The following is a 15936-nucleotide window of genomic DNA, read 5'->3' as shown; positions in this document are numbered from 1 at the left end:
AGTATTTTAGCAGGCTTTTCAAATATCTCAAATATCTCTTACCTGGTGGGTAAAACCCCAACAAAACCAGCTACAGCAGGACAAGAACCATCCATGACCCAACACTGCCCTTCTGTCCCTTCAGAAGCCCCCCTGGACACAGAACACATGCACATACAGACACTGCCCCCGATGGGAATCACTGCTCTGGGGGATGTGCCAGCTTACCCCGAGGGGTTTCCCCTGTGCCCCGTGCCGTGTGAGCACTGCGGGTCAGCTGCAGCGCTCGCCCTGGAAGCGCGGGGCGTAGTTGCGGAGCCCCTCGTTCTCCTGCGTGGTGATCAAGTCTATGATCGCCGTCAGCACCGCCGTGTCCCTGCACGTCCTGTCGTCCCAGTCCACGGGGTGAGGCTTCTCTATTTTTTCTTGGAGAAGATCATCGAGTTCTTGTCTTAAATTCTGGAAAGTGTTTGTTGTGGAAGGAAAAAAAAAGGAGAGGGACAGGCGATTAACACAGCATTACCACAGGAGTTCCAGTCCCTGGGTTCTCCTGGCCTTCACACCTGCTCTTCTCACAACCATTCATTTCCACATTGCTCCTGCTGGGATCAAACACTGTCTCTCACAAACCTGCAGCATTACCTTTGATGGTAGATGCCCATCTCAGCCCACACATCTATTAGCTGACTATTTCAAGATTAAAAATAACCAGTTTTAAAAAACTAAAATTAAATAAAATTTAAAAAAAAAAAAGTCAGGTATGATTCCTGGCCTCTAATATTAAACAGCTCTATTAGAACTTATTCCTGCTAGCTGAAGAGCCCCATCCTCATGTTTCCATATCCATGTGGACATGTCATGGAATGGCCAAGTCATTCTCCAGCTTCTGCTGTGGAAAAGTTCTCTCTTCTGTTTCCTTTGTGTAGTTGCGTTGCTCGCTGGGAATGCATTTCAGCCATTATCTCCCTGAGTGACGAATCCACAGGCACAGTGATATCAAATCCAGAAATTCCCAGGCATCAGTGTTACTGAGCCTCCCACGTACATTTTTATTATTAAACATATTCACCTTCACCAAGTGTGCTATTCTCGCTGGAGACTGGAAAACAATCCACTCATCCACAGCGATGGTGTCCTGGTCCTTATCCTTCTGAATGGATATATCCCCTCCGAAGAACAGCAGGCAGTACGGAGACACCTCTGTACAATCATACAGGTAAATCTGCACGACAGCAAAGCTGGCTGATCACCCTCAAAACATCCTAAGGGCCATCAGTAACTCTTAATGAGACTCCTACACAATTCCAGAAGATCATGATTCAGCCAATCCCAAATTTGCAAGATGTATGAAGCAACTCAGTTCAAAAAAATTTACACAAAATCAGATTAAACAGGAGCAAAAATGGTCCCAAATACAGCCCTTCACACAGTGGTGAAATCAAACCACCTGCTCCATAACAATGGGGGGGGGGAGGAAGAATCTTTCAGTGCATTGATAAGTGTTAGACTGGATTGAAATAAAAAAAAATAAATTCAAATAAAGTTTATACATGTTATTGCCAGAACTTTAAAAAAAAACACAAGTCCTCCAAAAAAAACCCCAACCACTAAACCCTGGAAGTTAGTTACTTGTGGCACAATAACCCATATCACGAAGAACATAATCTGATGGGCTGTAAAGGAAATGGCCCAGGACAGGAAGGCTCCAGAACAAAGGCTGTTCACATCCCCTCTGAACCCTGATCCAACTTCCTTTAAAAAGGGATACAAAACTAACCCATGCAAACATCACTTACACTGCTGGTCCTCATCTTCAGATGGTACACGAGCCAGTTGTAATGGAACTCGGTTTCCTCCACATTAACGGATTTGGGATGAATATTAACTGAGCCATCTGTCTTGGTGCAAACTTTCACCCTTCAGAGGAAGAAAAAAGGCTGATAATATAAGAAGTGATAAATCAACAGACCAGGATTTCTGTGCTGTCTTGCCAAATAACCAGAAATGTCAGTGTCTGAACTGCTGCTGCAGAACACTGATGAGGGCAGAGCCCTTTGGAGCAGTGCTACTGATACACTGGAACATCATCTGTGGCGTAACGAGGTCACACAAATTATTCCAACCCTAGCAGGTATCTAAATTAAATGTTAAGAGATCAGCAAGCCCACGCTCTCACCCGCCCTTCTCAAGGGAGGTAACCCCCAAGCATGACTTGAGCTGGGAAGTGCCACTTGTTCCTGAACTCGAGCCACTGCTTCACCTTCCCAAACCACCCCCTGCACACACCAACAGTAAAACAAGCCCTCACATTTTTCTCTTTTTGCTGAAGCTGGGCCGGATCTTTGCCACTTTGGGATAGAGGCCAGCACAGATGACAGCTTTGAGCAGCTTCTCGTTATCTGTGGGGGACAGGGAAGTCAGTCAGGCAGTTGTGCAGGCGGGGGTTCCAGCCCTCAGGAAGGTCCACGTCCCTCCACAGTTACCCGAGTTGGTGTTCGATTTGGGATCCTTGGGGTCTCTGCTGCTCACAAAGCCCGCTGCCAGGAGGTGCTCAGCAAACTGCCCTTTCATGTTGTGCAGCATCTGGGAGACAACAGACACGGCCCAGAGCGATGCTGAGCAAAGCCCTGCTCGTCCCCACAGCCACTGTCCTGCCAGCTGGTGTTACCTGCAGGGTGTTGGAGGACAGGAAATATTCCCAGCAATAGTCTTTCTCCGTCCTGAAGCCACGACGCCGGGTCTCTTCCCAGCCCTAGAAATTAAAACATGTGGAAAGTGTTTGTAAGTGAAACACACGAAAAATTAGGGCCAGCAAAAACTGGAGGTGAACAGACACAGCAGTTACATCCTTCCCTACAAGAGAGGAAGTAAATCTTTGGATCTCTTTGTTGATGTGTGCACAGCACAGAGCAGAAAAACACAACTTCATGTGTTGAATCAAAAATGTCATGGGGAGCACTGAAATCTGGCTACATTTGCCAGAGCATCATTTGTTGTTATGAACAGTCCTGGGTAGAAACTGCATCTTCCAGGCCATTTATTTCCTCCTTTTCTCACCCCAACAAAACACAGCTCCATCTCTAACACTTCTAAAGTCAGCTTTGGCCTCTCATAGAGGCCAGAAGGACAGGAATGAACAATTTCAGCAACTATAACATTAAGTTTTCTTTGTCTCTTTCACAGACTTATCCACCACAAATCAGGTGATTGAGCCTGGAGAAAAGATTCCTCAACACTAGAAGGGTGAACATCAGTTTGGTTTTATGTTTCTGTAGAAGCCAAGTAAGAAATCCTACAGAGCACAAACTTTTTCCTTAGGATCAACTATATTAGCCAAATTAAAATTCTGGGAAAAAAAAAAGAAAAACAACATTAAAATGTGCTTACAGTGAAAGCATTCACCACAGTCAGGTGGTCGCTTTTCGTGTTCTTTGACAGCTCCTTTCTTCTTGCATCTGCGACTTTCTCTTTGCCCTAAAAATGAGAACCTATAAAACATCCAGCCTGACACAACAGTTCTCTTTTCCTAATTAAGCCACATCCATACAGCAATACTTCATATGCAACCGGTATGAAAATTACAGCTACTTCAATAATCTGCAGGCAAAGGCATTAATTTGTAGTATGTGATGGCAGTCTTACTAATAAAAATGTAATTAACATGAAAATCAGATTAAAGTGCTCTTAAACTACAGCATTTCAGTAAGCCCCACCCCTTGTAATTGCCCTTTACCAGAGGGATGACAAAGGGGTCCTTGAAGCTGAGGCTGGCTGCAATGGTGAGCACGGGGTCCAGGCAGCAGAACAGGGCTCCAAAGAGGATCATCTTCCCAATGTGCGGCTCCACTGGCAGCCGTGCAAGATGGACACCCAGGGGAGTCAGCTCCTCCTGCCTGTCCAGAGCATTCTGTCAGGAGAGGGGAGAAAGGAAAGAACAAACACACCATGTGAAATGGGGAGGGTTTCCTTGGAAGAGCCACTAGCACACTCGTATCACCCACTAGTGTCTAAATTTATGGCTACAACTCATTTGTGCAAATAAGACCAGGGCAAGGAGTCAGCAGAACAAACGCGTCATCGATCTCTCCTTCTCCAGCACCCGGAGGGACAATGACATGCAATACCTTTCTCCCACACACCTCATCTGCCCACAGAAAAATGCCCTCGGGCTCGTCCCTGCTGCAGCTGGGACAGGGGGCTGGGGGATGCAGGGGATGCAGGCGGATGCAGGGGGATGCAGGGGGATGCAGGGGATGCAGGGGATGCAGGGGATGCAGGGGGATGCAGGGGGGTGCAGGGGATGCAGAGGGATGCAGAGCAGAGAGGTAAAGCAGTGTCTGCAGGGAACTGAAATGCAGGGCCCACGTGTCAGTCATTTAGGGAGTGCCCAGAACAACGTGCAGCCCTCACGGGTTCTGTGATGCACTCCCTCTGGGCAGGGAGCACAGGCCAAGGCTCCACACAAAAGGAAGGGCTGCAGTGTCCAGACCTGTGCAGCCACCCCTGTCTGCTAATATTCACACAACACAGTTCCACACAGCTCATTCCTCCCACAGGAGCAACACCTTACCAGCTCCATGAGATGGTTTATGGCCAGCGTGACAGCGTCACGAGACGGCGGGTCCATTAGTTTGCTCAGGAAATAGGCGATTCCACCAAGCTTCAGGATCTGAAAGGAAAAACACAACAAAAGCCTACAGCAACCAGAGAAAGATGGCTGCAGTAACCAGCCAGCAGTAACCTCTGAACTGAAATAGTGTGACTAATTCACAGCTCGAGTTAGAATTTCTTTAATTAAGAACTAAGGGCAGAAATGTATTAATGATGAAATGTGAATTCTTCATTCAGCTCACATACACATGGCACCTCTTCTGCCTGCATGAGGAATTCAATACAAACTGCCAAGAAGGGAAGCTCATGTCAGTTCTAAAACCACTTTGTAATAAAATTCTTTTCGGATATCACACCCCTGACTCACAGGCATTCTCACTGAATGGCTCTGACGGAATGAGATTTGGGGGAAAGCACAGTCTAAACTCTGTTTGTTGATACCAGACAACCCTGTTCCCCTGGGTTTGATGCACCCAGGTACAAGAGTGCTTTTCCAGAAGGTGCTGCAATTACTGGCTAAATATACTGCATTTCTGGTGTAGCAAACTCCACCTGACAGCCTTAGGCTCTCAGTTGCATTAACTTATTCTCTCAACCTCTTATTCCAATGGAAAAGTAGATTATAAATACATTTGCAGATTCCTGTTTACCTTGATTTGTAAGCAGAGTTCCTCCAAAGGCGTCCTCAGGATCTCTGGTAACTGATAATCATCCAGAAGGCTGGCACGCAGCCCGTTGTACAGATGGTAACAGTGGCCTGGCTGAACTCTGCAGTGATTTCAACAAACAAGAGCTTTGATTTGTTTTTTGGTTTTTTTTCTATGAAACTGTGACATTATGATTGTGTTTGTTTACAAACAGCTTGACAAAACACCCAAAGGAGTTAGAACTGAAGTGTATCCAATTGTAAAAGCCATTTCAGCCTTCTGAAACACAGACCCATCAGCAGGGAAAAGGCATGGAGAGCACAGAAATTAATTTTTAGGCCATTTTCACTTTAATGGATCAGCCTCATAAATCAAGTGTGAAGGCAAACAGTTCCAACAAAAATGAAAATAAAATATGGGACTTATTCTTCTGTAGGGGAGAAACTCTGGAGTTAAATGCAGCACAGGTCACTTCAGCTTCCTGGAAGGACAAGGGAACCATTCCTTGCTCCTCCCAGGAGGCAGCTGTGCCTGCACCTGCTGCTGGGCACGGCAGTAACACAGCAGAAGCTCCAGCATGTGCTCCAGGACTGATGGAAACCTGCCCAGCCCAAACCTTCCTCCCCCTCCCCACTGTTCTTACCTTCCTGCCCGGCCCTTCCTCTGCTTGGCGTTGGCTTTGCTCACCCACTCTGCTGCCATCGTGCTGATGTTGTTCTGCGTGTCAAAGTGGGTCTCCTTTATCTTCCCCCCATCTATAACAAACACGACGTCATCGATTGTGATGCTGTTGGACAAAAACAGGAAGAATTCAACTCTTCATCTCTGCAAGCCTGACCTAGCACTGGACAGGGGTTTGGCTTCTCTTTGTCCCTTCCCCAGTTGTGAACAAGCAATTAAAAACTCTGTGTTGGGAATCTCATTAAGAACTGCGTCCCTAGAGTTCAAGACAGGGCTGATTTATTCTCCTGGGTCTGGCAGGAGCCCCCTCACGGGTCCTGAAGGTGCACAGAGGATGAGAAGCTCAGATTATCATGTCAAAAGGCAAGTCATTACAGTAATTGTTTAGTATTCCTAGAGCTTAATTGTTCAGAACAAACGAACTGGTCTGTTTAGGACAATTATAGGAAAACTCTGTTTAGTCTATAAACATTTCTAAAGCTATGTTGTAAATGAACGGCACAAACGTAGGAACATGTATTTTTGGAAACACCAAACAGATTTAGAATTTGAACTACCACTTTCGCTTGTTTTGTCAAACATACAGCTTTTCTGGGTGTGTACAGCCAGGTATTTACCTGGTCTCTGCAATGTTGGTTGCAATCACGATTTTCCTTACTCCTGGTGGGGTCTTCTTAAACACCTGCAATCAGCCAGGGCCCGTTTATATGTTTGCCAAAACCACACATGCGCTTCATTCATTGTTTTTGCAGTTGTGAAGTATCACAATAAAAGAGCAGCATACCTGAGTCTGGTTAACAGTAGGCATCAGTGAATGCAAAGGTATGATAATAAACCTATCTGGAAGTTAAAAATCAGTAAAAGATATGGTGTAAGCACAGAAACTTTAACTTCACAGGAAAATCAATCATGCAAAATAGAGAAAACAGGCTGCAAGTCAGGCCACTGTTTCTTGCTCTGAGTTCACAGATATTTGTATCTTAATGGCAAATTCTAAAGTAAAAAGGTACAAAGAACTTTTTTATGATGCTATGATGACAAGTTTAATAAAATATGTAAAGTTAAGTACAGTAATTTATTTTTAAGCTCTCAAATTATTCAATAATTGCTCAAGTCTAATACCCAAACCCAACACAACCTTCCAATAAACTGAAATTCTGTATCTATGGAAGGCACACAACACATACTGCAAGGCAACACGTGAATGGTGAAGAGCTCAGCTAAGGGAGGTTAGATGGAAGGATGAGATATGCCAAAGGACAAGTGAAGGTGTATCAGACAGGCACAGATATTCTGGTGTCCCCAGCAAAGCCCAGATAAGCAGCATTTAGGGGAACTCTCAGCAAAGCAGAGGGGGAAGCTGCTCCAGAACCAAGCAAAGAGGAAACGCCCAGAGGATGGAGTCTGGTTTGGGATGGGGCTTCTCACAGCTACAGGAAAGAGCAGCAGGAAGAAGATGCAGGTCAGGTTGGTTTTCAGATTGCCACACTGAGGAAAACGAGCTGTTGTCATTAGCAGATGAAAGATACCCCAGAAACACGAAAACTGCTGAACGCTGCAATTATTTTGAGGAGAGATGAGGAAAACAATGAATCCGCTGCAATAGCAGCAATTCCATGCAAAACCAGTCTGCCACTAATGCTACTGCAACAATTCCCATGCCAAAGTCTGGTTTTACCTGACTTAAACATGACCTGTGACATCAAGAGATCGTGCAAAGTGCTGATGTTGTCCCAGCCCGGAAGAAACACCAGAATTGCACCGTCCTACAGGGAAAAGAGGCAGCAAAGAGATCACAATACATCATAGACTGTGCAGAGAGCCAGCTACCTGCACACTGACACACCTGTAGGACCTGGGAGATCTCAAACCTCACTGACTCCGAATTGGAACTGTTTAACCTTTTTTTTCTATAAAACAGCCAACTACATGTATTTATCTGAACGTAAAAAGTAAAAACTTGATTTTAAATGTTTTCCCCTGCAGTGTTTTAAACACAGCCATGTCAACACTAGAATTTAAGCTGCAAGAGAGAACTGCTGTGTAATTTTCAACACAGAAAGAACAAAAACCACCACATCAATGAACACGGAACGAACCTCAGGGCTTAGGAAGTCGTTAGATATTTAAAGCTGTTCAACTGCCTCTCAGGAGAGCAAACCAAAAAATGTCTCTCCTTTCTCTGTGTGTGATGAGCCAAAGCAACCCCTGGCTCTGACACTCCAAGAGCCCCAGGCCCCAGCCCAGTCCCACCCCCAGTGGTGGCAGTGGCAGGGCTGTACCTCCTCTTCCAGCACGATGTGTCTGATCAGAGCTGCTATGAGGTCAAGGTCCACCTTGTCATCATCCATCATTTCCAGGGCATCAATAGTGCTTGCTGAGTACCTGCAGGCAGTGAAAGCACAGGCACTGGTAACCTGTCAGGTCTGAGTCACACAGCCATTAACCCACCTCTGATCAGTTCGGTTCTTTGATCAGTTCCTGCCCTTCTACATTTAGTTCAGTGTGATTATGGTCAGTTCAGAACAGTAAGTTTAAGAACTGCCATGTCATGACTGAACCGCCTTTGAAGCACTTTGATGATCTGTCTCCTCCTCCTCCTGGATTGGCCAGGGACTGACACTCTGCATTCAGGTAATGGATTTAAATTTAACCTGAACTCTTACAGTCTGCACAGGCAATGGGAGCTGATTCTGGTACCTCAAAAGCACTTCCCTGGTGGCCAGGAGTTCCATGCTGGTTTCCCACAGCAGCAGCTCCCCCACCATCATTAAAGCCCAGCAACAGAGCACAGCACCAATGCACGGTCTGACAAAGCACAGGAGCCCCTGGGCCCACCTGCCCCGGAGCTGCCGCAGGTACTCGGGCCATCGTTCGCGGTAGATCTCCTCCTTCTCCTCCTTGTCGGGCCGGCTCACGTGGCCCTGCAGGAAACCCCTCTTCCAGCGCGGCCGCCGCTCCGTGCCCTCGGGGCTGTACCTGCGGGGAGTGGGGGGTGACACACGGGGTGACACACCAAGGGACACACGGGGTGACACACGGGGCGACTGAGGGCCCTGCAGCTGCCCAACCTCCTGCTGCAGGTGCACCACGAGGGGCAGGCTCTGCAGCTTCTTCTCGGACAGAAACAGGCCCCAAACCCCAGCTAATATGGGAACATGCACAGAAAGAGTCTCAACGGCCACAGAGACAAGCTTGACTTAGAGGCCTGAAATCCACCGCTCCAAAAGACAGAAAAAGCTGTTTCCCCCCCCAAGCCAACATTTCCATGTGCCATCTGTAATTACTGTACCAGCTATGAGACCTCCCTTGGAAGGTTTTCTGTTCAAAAGTACAGGCAATTCTTTTTTATTCCAAGTTAGTCTCTGAACATACATGCTAAGCCAAAACCACCCCCCCAAATACTCTCTGAAATGATGTTCAGACAACCCACTTACCTCAACTTCTCAATGACGTCTTCCAGCAGATATTCCACCACCGGGAAAGTGAACCCAGGGATGTGAATCATTGGACAATGATCTGTGGGGGAAGGCAAAACTCAGGTATAAAACCACCAATGAAACACTGCACTGAATAGAGGCAATAAATTCTTCCCTAATTCTGCAATATAGCTGCCATGTTTGTGTGGTTTTCCTAACTGTTTATTTTCAAATTCCCATGGAATATGCCAAATTCACCCCCAAGTAAAGCTGTGGAGTTAAGAAGCACAGGCAGCAAGCAATGTATTGCACACCAGCACATTCCCCTGGTCCCAGCCGCAGGATAAAGCTGGAGACTGAACAATTGACAGTTCAATATGGTTGCCCACTCACACCAAGAGTTCTGAAATGTGGTAAATATGAGTAAATATTTAATAGGAAAATACTCTGAGGATTCTACTTCCATAGCATGTCTGAAAAGCAAAAGCAGAAGCAATACATGCTCACAATGAGATAAAACAGAGAATCAGCATCTCCAGCAGCTGCCAACTCTTTGGAAAACGGAAGTAATTTCCTCTTTTGATAAAAATCAAGTCTATAATTTGAGAACTGCATTTTACTGTAGAAGCTTAAATTACTCCAGAGGAACATTCTTAGGAAGCATTTCACCTACCAAAGTACTCAGAAAACTTCTCTGCATTTAGAGTAGCACTCATGAGTATGACTTTCAAATCCAGTCGAATATTTAGGAGATCTTTAATAATGCTCATTAAAACATCTGACTGAAGATTTCTTTCATGGATTTCATCAAGGACTATGTGACTGATGCTGGACAAGTGCCTAAAATAGAAGAGGAGGAATTTAAACGCTTGTTTTTAGCAGAATGAAAAGAGAGTCTGGCCTCCTCCCATCACTGCATTCCACTAAACAGGGACACTTACTTATCTGACTGGAGCCACTGCAGGACAATTCCCGTGGTACAGTACAAAATCGAGCCTTGTTTCCTGGGCAACCGACTGCAAGAGACACAGCAAGAATTCCTCATTCTCTTCTGTACTTTACAAAATCCTTTACCAGCTCGAGATCCAGGTGCAGGTGCCAGTACAGCCGTGCTGAAGGTGCCTCACTGGCTCCCAGCTCAGGTGAGGAACAGGGGATCAGGCCCCAGCTGCACCCCCTGGGGAAGGGGAATGGCCCAGGGATCCGACAGGTCCTGACTGCCCAGGAATCCTTTATCATCATCCCCTGCACACTGCAGGGCTGAGCCCAGTGCTGCAGCTCCCCAGGCTCAGCACTCAGGGCACTCAGGCCCCAGTGGGACAGCCCTCACTGAGCAGTAAAGACAAACAGCAGGGAGACTCCATAAACTCCAGCTGAAACGCTGGTAGGGCTGAGCAGTTGTGTTTCAACAACAAAGGTTCCATTACTGGCTGGCATCCTTTCAGATGCTTTTTAAAACTACAGCTAACTCCAAATGTAAGAGCTTTTGCTCCGTGAACCTCTGTCAGTGCATCTATGACATGATCCCAGGGGATTAGTCCACAGGTAAGTGTAGCAAATACAGAGTTTTCCACAGAAATATGGCTCAGACCGTTCTCTCCTTTAGGATTTCTATTTTTCCTTGCAATTCGTGGATTAGGGACATTACTTTTAGTTCTACCAACAGCAGAACCTTTTAGAAGATCTGGGAAAAGGGCCTACTAGACAAAGCACAACTTGGTGCTGGTCACTGTCACACACTGCATAAAACACAGCAACTGCACTCAAACTCCTTGCTAAAAGTGAGAAACCTCGTATCACAGGAATTCCTTCAGGAGAAAATATCAGCAGGAGAGCAGCTACTTAAGGACTGCCTTTCAAACTGTGTCCTCTGTGTAACACCAGCTGGTGCTTCCCCCAGCAGCAGCACCGTGCCCGGAGCCGCTCACCTCTGCAGGCGGATCTGGTAGCCCGTGCTCTTGCCACTGCCACAGGCCTCTGCCCTCTCAGCAGCCACCCTCTCAGCCACCTGAGGAGAACAAAGAAACCTTTAAAAATCCCACAGGCCGATCTGTGATTGAGCTACTCATCAGCAGGAAATGCCCGGAACGGAGAAGTTCTGTAAATAACAAAGAAATGGCCTGACAACCACTTGTTCTCCTCCCTTGAGAAAGTGTCTCCCGTCAGCAAGCCATGGGCAGGTTTGTGTCCCAGGACAGACTTCAGAGGAACACAACCACACTCCCCTTCAGCAGGGTGAGCTTTCCCTCGGGGTAATGCAAAGGTCTCTCATCACTTGATACTGAACCAGCAAGAGGAGTCATTACGGAGCACCTGAAAGCTGAATTCTCTCCTGCTCATTAATCCACCTCTAGAGGGCCTGACACAGCATTAGTTTTTAACATAATTCACATTTGCACTGCAAAATCCATTAAAATCCCAGATCTAACTCATGGCTAAGCTCTGAGAACGAGCCTGCAGTGCCAGCACTCAAATCCACAACCAAAAGTTGTGAAATATCGAATCAGTGCACGTGGACAACATTGTGACTTGCCAACAGAACCCCAGACAATGGAAACGGAACACAAAAAAAGCTCGGATTCATGGGGAGAAACACCCCCAGGAGGTGGGTTTGCAGAGGGCACTCACGGAGATGGCACTGATCCTCCTGGGCTGGGTGCAGACGATCCTGCACGTGGAGCCCTTCCCTCGCTCGATGTGGTCGTCCAGGATGAACTGGGTCACCTGGGTGGTCTTCCCACAGCCGGTCTCCCCACTGATCACAGTCACGCGGTTGTTGTTGATCAGGTTCACGAGCTCCTGGTTCCACAGAGAACAGTTTACAGAGTTATTGTTCCAGCCAGGTTTTAGAGGGTTTGGACATTCTCTGCTGCCAGGCAGCGACCCTTGAGGAGGGTCACTGCAGCTGGAGAAACACTCAGCTGTTGGTCACCACACCGCAACTGAAGTTCAGTTTAAACCTCACGGGAGGTGCTCACGTGCACTTTCCACATGGAGGGTTTAAAGCACATCCCACCTGAACACTGGCCTTAAATCTTTAAATTCTGTATGAAATCAGCGTGAAAGGACTGAAAAGAAAACCTGAAATACACTTTCAAGTTTTCTGCCTCCTGCTTGCTCCTGCACATCTCTGGGGACTGAAAACCAGCATTTACCCTGCTGACCCCCAAGACTGCACGAACTGAAGGTTTGTAGCACAGTATTTTAACCACCTGATTTCTTTTACCACCAGGAAGATCTTCCCAGCCCGTACCTCCCAAACCCAAGGATTGTCAAAGGGATTATGACAATTTTAGGAAACAAACACTAACAGAAAGGACATTATGGCAAAGGGATGAATTTCAGGAAAAAGCTCACTAATCATTCACTGAACCTGCAAAAGCAAACCTATTGGAATACTCACTTTCTGTTTCACACAAGGGGCATCAAATGAAGAATTAATACCAGTTAGGAACAGCCCGTACTGGCACTGATGTTATCCCGTGACTGGGACGCTAATGGCAGTCAGAGCCAGCAGGACTGGCTGTACTGTACAAACAGCAGCAGAAACACACACTCTCTGCAGTTAAACACACACCTACCTCTCTCATGCCATAGGAGGGGAGCTTCTCTCGGAACCTCTGGGGAACAGAAAATAACAGTATCTTTAAACACCTCTTTAACTGAAGCAATGTAACAGATTCTATCTATACTGACAAATAATGACAAACTGCTCAGCAATACTTATATAAACCCAGGCCTACAGGAAATAACTTTATTCCCCATGTGTTTTCAGTTTCATTAAACTTAGTAACAATCGTGTCAACTTCCTAGTAAATAAACTGCAAGCAAGTACGTTTTCAGGTCAGTTTAACTGAAAGAAAAAAATCCAATGAAAAGTACCTGCATTTCAACATATCTGGGATCAGATCTCTTCTTCTTTAAGTCTTCTTTCAGCTGCTCATCTAAATCAGTATCCTGCTCATTTTTTTCAAAGAGATATTCCACATCCCGGTCCAGGGATGTTTTTTCCAAGGCCGGTCTCCGTCTTACAGGAGCTTTTTCAGCATCTGGTTTCACTTTCACAGGCTGTTCTGTAGGGCTGCAATCAGAGGACAGAAACCTCAGAGGACAGAAACACATCCCAGCTGTGCCTGGCCACGTGCAGGGTGCAGGGAGCACTCCAGGAACACATGAACTTGGGCTGGAGACACTTCATCCATCAGTCAATGAACCACCAGCCCATAGGAACAGAGAATCACAGAATGGTTAGGGGTGGAAGGGACCTTAAGGCCCATCAGTGCCACCCCTGCCATGGGCAGGGACACCTTCCACCAGCCCAGGTTGCTCCAAGCCCTGTCCAACCTGGCCTTGGACACTCCCAGGACTTCTCTTGGCAATCTGTCATCATGGTGCACACCCTGGAACCAATTAAAGTCTCAAATTATGAGCCATTAAAAACTTTACATTGGCATCTACAAAAGTAACGTGTTCTTTCGTATCAAATAAAGCTACAAAGCAACAAAAACATTTCTGGAAAATTACTGCTTAGTCCAGTGCCCTGTAATGGGATCCCTCAGCAAAATGACTGCCCCAGACCCTCATTTCAGCAGACCTGTCCAGTTCTGCATTACCTGAAATCCTCAGCGAGTTCAGAACACACTCTGTCCACAGAGGAGAAGACTCCAAAACTGCTCAGTAACTCAAAACAGAAGTCAAATGCTACCTCTGGAAGAGTTATTCCAGAGACCAAGGGAGCTTAAAAATCCCACATATGCACCCTAGGTAGGGCCTGAGATGAGTTCCAGGATGTTATTATTTTAAGCAGAAATGTTACACCCGAAGCTCAGCAATGATGGAAGGGAGTTTTACAGCACTGGCTACAACCATTTCAGTGTGACAACACAGAGGGGCAAACTTAAGGTCAACTCACTCGCTCAAGGTAAATTCCTTCCGACACATCTTCCTGCCAGTCTGTGGGAAGTTGAAAAGAATTAATGTCTCTTTACCTGTCCTCATCCCCGGACCACCAGGACATGGATTCTTGCTCTTTGTCGTTCTTGGCCTGGACGGAATTCAGGAGCTGCACGATCTGCTCTTCCCTGCGCTCGTCCATGCGCACGACAGCTCTCTGTGGGATCAGCACAGCCTGTCAGTAATCACCCCGCTAAGGCCACGGGCGCTCCGCAGCCGGGGGGCTCCGCGGCGCGGTCCCAGCTCACAGCCCGCCTGCCGCCCCTCAGAGCTCACCCGGTCCCCGCTGTGCCCGCGTCCCTCACCTGCTGCCGGTCGGTGTCGCGGCTCTTCTGGCCCTGTTTCCGCGCGTACCACAGCCCGATCTCGCGGCCCTTCAGGTGGCTCGGGTGCCGCCCGCGCCCGCCGCGCCCGCCGGGCCCGCCCGCCGAGGGGCCGCCGGAGCCCGAGCCGCCATCGCCGCCGCGCCCGCGGCCCCAGTCCCGCCGGTGCTCGTAGCTCATGGCCGCGGCGGCCCGGCCCGGCACAGGAGGGCCGACAGGGCCGAGGGAGCCCACGGAGCCGATGGAGCCGGCACGGCCCACAGAGCCCCGCGCGGCCCGGCCCGGCCCCGCCTCATCCGCCGGCAGCGCCCGCCCCGGCCGCGCCGCACTTCCGCCCGGCAGCCTCGGAGACGCGGGTTCGAGTCCCGGACACGGAGAGACGCGGGTTCGAGTCCCGGACACGGAGAGACGCGGGTTCGAGTCCCGGACACGGAGAGACGCGGGTTCGACTCCCGGACACGGAGAGACGCGGGTTCGAGTCCCGGACACGGACACACGCGGGTTCGAGTCCCGGACACGGACACACGCGGGTTCGAGTCCCGGACACGGACACACGCGGGTTCGAGCCCCCGCCCGGCACAAGGGGGAGTACGTGAACATTGCTTTAAAGAAAAGATGTTCTTTCATGTTTGATCTTTGGGGACTTTCAAGCCTAATCGACAGAGAGAGCCAATAAGCTCTAAGCAAAACGACTTGCTGGCGGAATTGCCTTGTTAAGGTTTAGGGCTGGACGTGTTTCAGCGATCTCAGACCTGGGGGAGGTCACCGGAGCTTGGGGACAAGGATGTGCCACTGACAGTGGGCACAGGATATACCATGCCCAGGTTCTCCGGAGTGGGACCTTCAACCTTTTACATTAGGGAGAATTATTCACATCACTATTACTACACTTTCAACAGTGAAATAATGTTTTGTTTCCCTGAACACCATTGTGCAGCTACAAATGCTTCTTCAGCTTAATTTCTTTACATATTCTCTTGCCTTTTCTCCCTTGTTGGTGTGATTTACTCACATTTCAGGATTTCCAGCATTCAGATCTCTAAACACAGTATCTCACACTGACTTTCAATATTCAGGTGAAGGATTTCTTCTTCCAAGGAAAACCATTCTCTCTTTTTTCTCTGCCCACAGCTGACGACAGTCAGTCCAACACTCCAGCACTTGACCATGTGAAGGGAGAAGAACCAGGTGCTCAAGTTAGAAATTTCTATTTTCTTTTCTCCTTTCCCCTCACAAGGTGGTTTATGCATCCACACATAGACAAGTTGGTCTCCCTGACCCCCTTTAGCCTGCAGGTGCTTCTAAACTGGGGCAGTGATTACC

The 15936-nt window shown here is 47.9% G+C and overlaps 1 protein-coding gene across 2 annotated transcripts; it reads right to left on the bottom strand.

Moving 5' to 3' along the window:
- Window positions 1-252: 252 nt before the first annotated feature.
- Window positions 253-15717, bottom strand: DHX36 (DEAH-box helicase 36). Of its 2 annotated transcripts, none has more exons than XM_027894859.1 (25): window positions 15626-15717; window positions 14326-14447; window positions 13220-13418; window positions 12919-12957; window positions 11966-12136; window positions 11266-11345; window positions 10279-10353; window positions 10011-10177; window positions 9356-9437; window positions 8757-8897; window positions 8201-8303; window positions 7597-7684; window positions 6703-6758; window positions 6536-6600; window positions 5881-6024; window positions 5241-5358; window positions 4550-4648; window positions 3713-3886; window positions 3367-3453; window positions 2648-2731; window positions 2463-2562; window positions 2288-2378; window positions 1776-1896; window positions 1049-1201; window positions 253-438 (listed from the first exon to the last, which is right to left on the bottom strand). In XM_027894859.1, exons 2-25 carry the CDS (start codon window positions 14430-14432, stop codon window positions 253-255), a joined length of 2730 nt encoding a protein of 909 aa, XP_027750660.1. In that variant the 5' UTR covers window positions 14433-14447; window positions 15626-15717. The 2 variants fall into 2 exon arrangements, with proteins under 2 accessions (XP_027750660.1, XP_027750659.1); XM_027894858.1 differs by lacking the exon at window positions 15626-15717 and adding an exon at window positions 14596-14808.
- Window positions 15718-15936: the final 219 nt, after the last annotated feature.

This window comes from Empidonax traillii, unplaced genomic scaffold (genome assembly GCF_003031625.1).
Source record: "Empidonax traillii isolate 1590-97213 ecotype Southwest subspecies unplaced genomic scaffold, ASM303162v1 scaffold444:size1099390, whole genome shotgun sequence".
NCBI classification, from domain to species: domain Eukaryota; kingdom Metazoa; phylum Chordata; class Aves; order Passeriformes; family Tyrannidae; genus Empidonax; species Empidonax traillii.
Note: the sequence above shows the minus strand (reverse complement) of the source record. Positions and strands in the feature narration are given on the sequence as shown.

Bases quoted from the DNA above. Each gene is read 5' to 3' on its own strand.
- DHX36 (XM_027894858.1), bottom strand. From the start codon at position 14,793: ATGAGCTACGAGCACCGGCGGGACTGGGGCCGCGGGCGCGGCGGCGAT. The intron at 11,346-11,965 runs GTGAGTGCCCTC...TGTTCTCCTCAG, and splicing joins GGAGGATCAGTGCCATCTCC to GTGGCTGAGAGGGTGGCTGC. The intron at 1,202-1,775 runs GTAAGTGATGTT...GCTGTCGTGCAG, and splicing joins TGAAGATGAGGACCAGCAGT to ATTTACCTGTATGATTGTAC.